General features: G+C 35.0%; 1 protein-coding gene across 1 annotated transcript; it reads left to right on the plus strand.

Moving 5' to 3' along the window:
- The first annotated feature begins 1,857 nt into the window (after positions 1–1,857).
- Positions 1,858–5,788, plus strand: LOC103499527 (leucine-rich repeat receptor-like tyrosine-protein kinase PXC3). Its single transcript, XM_008462545.2, has 2 exons — positions 1,858–5,083; positions 5,180–5,788. The coding sequence occupies exons 1-2, from the start codon at positions 2,731–2,733 to the stop codon at positions 5,503–5,505; spliced, it is 2,679 nt and encodes an 892-aa protein (XP_008460767.1). The 5' UTR covers positions 1,858–2,730; the 3' UTR covers positions 5,506–5,788.

Raw genomic sequence — 5,788 nt, forward strand, 5'->3', positions numbered from 1 at the left:
AAATCCTAAGTTTCCCTTAGCTCAAATCACCTTAGTCCTAAAGCTTCTTCTTGTATAACTTCTTCCTTTTCCAGCAGAGTGTCACTAATGATTTTTACTTAATCCTTCTTCTATCGTCCTTTCTCCTTTATTTATACTAACCTCCAAAATAGATTAGCCACCCTTAAGTTTTTAATAGCTTGCCAACTCCTACTTGATACTTTACACATGTAAGCTTTTAATGTTTATCTTAACCATGCTTAAGCTTAACCTTACATGTAAATAGCTATCAAATCAAGATTGGACGATTCCTTGTCTGGCTTCGTCTTGCATTTGAACATTAGAACACCCAATTCATGTGTTGGACGTGTACTTCTTCACGGCGTCGCCACACCCATATGCCAGTTTCAAAACACAAGTTTTCTCTCAAATCACCTTTTTACATACTTAGTCAAATTAAATTTTTTTATTTAGACACAGGTCCTTCACATAGTCCCTTTTATATATATAGTATAGATATAGATAGGTGTTTATACAAATTTTCCCAACGGTAGTCAATGGCATATGCTTATTAATTTAGTTTTGTAATTTCAAATTTTAAAACCATTTTAATTTATACTATAAAAATATTCATCAAAATCAAATGTCAAATTATATTATTTAACAGTTTTGGACTTGATAACTTATATATACACATTGATATTCCTTAATTCATTGATTGATCTATTAATGTACTTAATCTCATTCAAACTTAATAAAAAAGTTATTTTTATACTAAACTTTAGAGATTAAAACTATTTCAAACTTATTTAAAAGTAGATTAATAAAATCTTATAAATTCAAACTAAAGAATGTAAAAGAAAAATATGTTTGTTACACATTTTTTTCTTTTATTTCTAAACTACCAAAGAATATAAAAGGAAATTTTAAATTTTTAAATTTAAAATGTGACACTTACAAATGAAACTCAGTGTCATTTTAAGTCTTAACTATCTTAAGCCCTTCCGATGTAAGATTGTATTATTTTAATACTTTGCCGAAACCCAAATAATAATTGTATTAGTTTCTGGAGGTTCTGACCCTAATTCATAAACATTGATCTTGGGAAAGTATTTGACTCTAATGTATAGACAAATTTGTAATTTCTTAATTATTCTTTAGCATAAGAAAACCCCAGTGGTGTAGAAAAAAAAAAAATTAACATCTCGTTTAAACTATGTAACAGTTTTTTCTTAAACGAAATGCCAAAATATTGATTAAACTACAAATTGGCTAGGACCCTCTTTTTCATTTCTTTTCTTTTTCAACTACATTAATAGATTAGTGGAAGATACTAATTTGGTAAACATTTTATATGATTCCAGATTTTGCAAGCCATATAATTTTCGATCGAATTATATGCATTTTGATTTATTCATCACTCTTACAAAACATAGAAAATGAGATTTTTAATTTTATAAAAGAAAATTATTATTTTTATTTATATTCTCTACTTTTAAAACTATCATATTAAAATTTAATTGACATCTCCATATTTCCACATTTTTATTATGAGATGAAGGTTCAATTGATATTCTTATTTTACTTTATGGTAGAAAGATGGAGGCACCATAAATAAAACAATATGAATAGTAATATTTATAAATATGTTAGATTCTTTTTTTTTTTTTTTTTTTTTTTGAATTGAGAATTGGTTATTGACTTTTATAATTTTATCCAAAAATTGTTATCAACGCTTCAATAAAATAAGAGCATGTATATTTTGGTAGAGATTAAACCAAATTTAGAAGGATTGTATATATAAATAAAATATAAGTTGCATCATAATGATTCATTCCCAAAATCTAAATATAAAAATATAAAAATATAAAAATATAAAAATGGGGAAATTTTAGTTGAGAAAATCCAAAAGACAGAACCTGGATAGTGAAATAATATACCAATAAAGCATGTTGTCCCATGATACATACATTACAACATTACACCATCACACACACACACACACACTCTCTCTCTCTCTCTCTCTCTCTGTTTTTCTGCACCACTTACTTACTTCCTTACTTCCTTACTTACTGCTTTTTCTTCCTTTTTTTCCTTTTTCTTTTATGCAAATAACCAAACCCCGAAACCCAAATTCATCTTCTTTCATTCACTCTCCCTCTCCATTTCTCGTGACTACTCTCTCTCTCTCTCTCTCTCTCTCTCTCTTTCAGACCCACAAATCTGTTTTTCCCTTCACAAGAATTCACTTTCACTAAAATGGGGGAAACCCCTCTTACCATTTCTCTCTACTAATCTCCTTTTCTTCTTCTTTTTCATCTGGGATTCAATGTTTCCTCCTCCATTGCTCCTTCAGGTTTTCTTTTAGTGCTCTTTTTCTTCTTTCTTCTTTGTTTGCCTTTCTGGGTTTTACCTCTTTTTCCTTCATTTCTTTCAGTTTTTTTTTCTTTTTCTTTTTGCCTCTTCTGACATTTTAAGGGGTTTTTATGTTTTCTTGTCTGGAATGTTCTTGGAACTACTCTGTTTCCCCCTTTGATGGGTTTTGTTAGAAATTCCTCTGTTTATTTAAGTTGCTAGTTAATGTGGTGGGAAACTGGGAGGTTTTGTTGCTTGCAACTTGATTTCGGCTCTGGTTTCTTTTGGTCTATAATGGGTTTTTTGCCATGAAATGTGTTTTTCATAGAGGAAGATCTGGTTTGGCAGCTTCAAAATCAAAAGGGTTTACTGTTTTTGTGAAATATTTCAATCTTTATGGCCTTTTTGTGTTTTCGTCATCTCTCCATTTTCCTTCTTGTTGGGCTTCTTTCAAATTCCCAATTCTTGGGAGCTCAGCTTGATGATCAAATCACTATGTCCACCATTAGAGAGGAGCTTCAAGTTCCTGGGTGGAGCTCTAGCATCTCTGAGTACTGCTCTTGGAAAGGTGTTCATTGTGGTTTGAATCACTCCATGGTTGAAACTCTTGATCTTTCTGGTCATTCACTTAGAGGTAATTTAACTATGATTTCTGAGCTCAGAGCTTTGAAATGGCTTGACCTATCCTACAATGACTTCCACGGCGAGATTCCGTTGAGTTTTGCAAAGTTACCGGAGCTCGAATTCCTTGATTTGTCTGTGAACAAGTTTGATGGTTCGATTCCGCCTCAGTTTGGTGATCTCAAGAACCTCAAATCATTGAACCTCTCCAATAATTTGTTGGTGGGAGAAATTCCAGATGAACTTCAAGGCTTAGAGAAGTTGCAAGATTTTCAAATTTCTAGCAACAGGTTGAATGGTTCAATTCCAAGTTGGGTTGGAAATTTGAGTCATCTAAGAGTCTTTACAGCCTATGAGAATAACTTTGGTGGTGTAATTCCGGATAATCTCGGTTCAGTTTCTGAGCTCCAAGTATTGAATCTGCATACAAACAGGCTTGAAGGCTTGATTCCTCGAAGCATTTTTGCTTCAGGGAAGCTTGAGACTTTGGTTCTTACACAAAACAGATTGACTGGCAATCTTCCTGAAGAGATTGGGAACTGCCAAAGGCTTACTAGTGTTCGAATCGGTAACAATAATCTTGTTGGTGTGATTCCTCCAGCCATTGGAAATGTTACAAGTCTTGCTTACTTTGAAGTGGATAACAATCACCTTTCGGGCGATATAGCGTCTCAGTTTTCGAGGTGCTCCAATCTTACTCTGCTGAATCTAGCCTCGAACGGATTCACTGGGCTGATTCCCCCTGAACTTGGAGAGCTCATGAATCTGCAGGAGCTTATTCTTTCTGGTAATAGTCTGTATGGTGACATTCCGAGATCAATGCTCGAATGCAAGAATCTCAACAAGCTTGATTTAAGCAGCAATAGATTTAATGGTACTATTCCCTCAGATATATGCAATATATCAAGATTGCAGTACTTACTTTTGGAACAGAATTCAATAAAAGGAGAGATACCTAATGAGATTGGAAAATGTACGAAGCTTCTAGACCTGCGACTTGGTAGTAACTATCTAACTGGAAGCATCCCTTCCGAGATTGGTCGTATTAAGAACTTACAGATAGCTTTGAACCTGAGCTTCAATCATCTAAATGGACCAGTGCCTCCTGAGTTGGGGAAACTTGATAAACTGGTTACTTTAGATTTATCAAACAATCATCTCTCAGGCGATATCCCTTCGGAGCTCAAGGGCATGTTAAGCTTGATAGAGGTGAATTTTTCAAATAATCTGCTTACAGGTTCAATTCCTTTCTTTGTTCCATTCCAGAAAAGTGCAAATTCTAGTTTTCTGGGGAACGAAGGCCTTTGCGGGGCACCACTAAGCATTACGTGTAAGAATTCTATTGGTCCATACAATCAAGATTACCATCACAAGGTCTCATACAAGATCATACTGTCTGTCATCGGTTCCGGTCTGGCAGTTTTTGTATCAGTTACTATAGTTGTCTTACTTTTTGTGATGAAGGAAAAGCAGGAAAAAGCAGCAAAATCTTCTGGGACTGCAGATGATGAAACTATCAACGACCAACCACCGATAATAGCAGGAAATGTCTTCGACGACAATCTCCAACAGGAAATAGATCTTGATGCAGTCGTTAAAGCAACTTTGAAGGATTCAAACAAGCTCATCTTTGGGACTTTTAGTACTGTTTATAAGGCGATTATGCCTTCGGGTATGATCGTATCAGTTAAGAGATTAAAATCCATGGACAAGACTATTATTCATCATCAAAGCAAAATGATTAGAGAACTTGAAAGGCTTGGTAAACTGAACCATGCTAATCTTTTGCAACTCATTGGATATGTAATATATGAGGATGTGGCTCTGTTGCTTCACAATTACTTATCCAATGGAACATTGGCTCAGCTTCTTCATGAATCCCCAAAACAACCTGAATATGAACCTGATTGGCCCACGAGATTTTCCATTGCCATTGGAGCAGCAGAAGGGCTTGCTTTTCTTCATCATGTGGCCATAATTCATCTTGATATTTCATCATCTAATATTTTTTTAGATGCCAACTTCAAACCTTTGGTTGGAGAAGTAGAGATCTCAAAACTTTTAGATCCATCAAAAGGAACTGCAAGTATTAGTGCTGTTGCAGGTTCATTTGGCTACATTCCACCAGGTTCTTGCTTCAATCTCCATAGCTTCTTTGATGAGTTTATGATTTTTTTTTTCTCCTTATGATTTTAAATTCTAACTGTGTTTACTTTCGGCTCAGAATATGCTTATACAATGCAAGTTACAGCCCCGGGAAACGTCTATAGCTATGGTGTCATCTTGCTTGAGATCCTCACTACCAGACTGCCAGTTGATGAGGAGTTTGGTGAAGGAGTAGACTTGGTGAAATGGGTGCATAGTGCTCCCTCGAGGGGTGAAACACCCGAACAGATACTCGATTCCCGGCTGAGCACGGTTTCATTTGGATGGAGGAAGGAGATGCTTGCCGCTCTCAAAATTGCATTGCTCTGCACTGACAGCATACCAGCCAAAAGGCCAAAAATGAAGAAAGTGGTGGAAATGCTTTTGGAGATCAAGCAAATTTGATTGGCTCTGCAACTTGCCCGAATTTTCGATGTTGTGAATTTTTTTGGAGGAAACGCCATGCTGGATGGGAAAAAACGATTGAGATGGAGATTGAATTTGAGTAATTCACCAAAGCAATTGTTTTAGTGATGGTGGAGATGAGTGTCCATACATAGTTGTATAGTCGGGTGGTTGTTTTCTGATATCATCAACCAACCAAATTTGTAACGAAAGAAAGCATATTACATAATGGTTGATGTGTAATCTCTTCCTTGAGTTTGAATACAAATGTGAGTTGCTCTAA

Source organism: Cucumis melo, chromosome 8 (assembly GCF_025177605.1).
Source record: "Cucumis melo cultivar AY chromosome 8, USDA_Cmelo_AY_1.0, whole genome shotgun sequence".
Classification (NCBI taxonomy): domain Eukaryota; kingdom Viridiplantae; phylum Streptophyta; class Magnoliopsida; order Cucurbitales; family Cucurbitaceae; genus Cucumis; species Cucumis melo.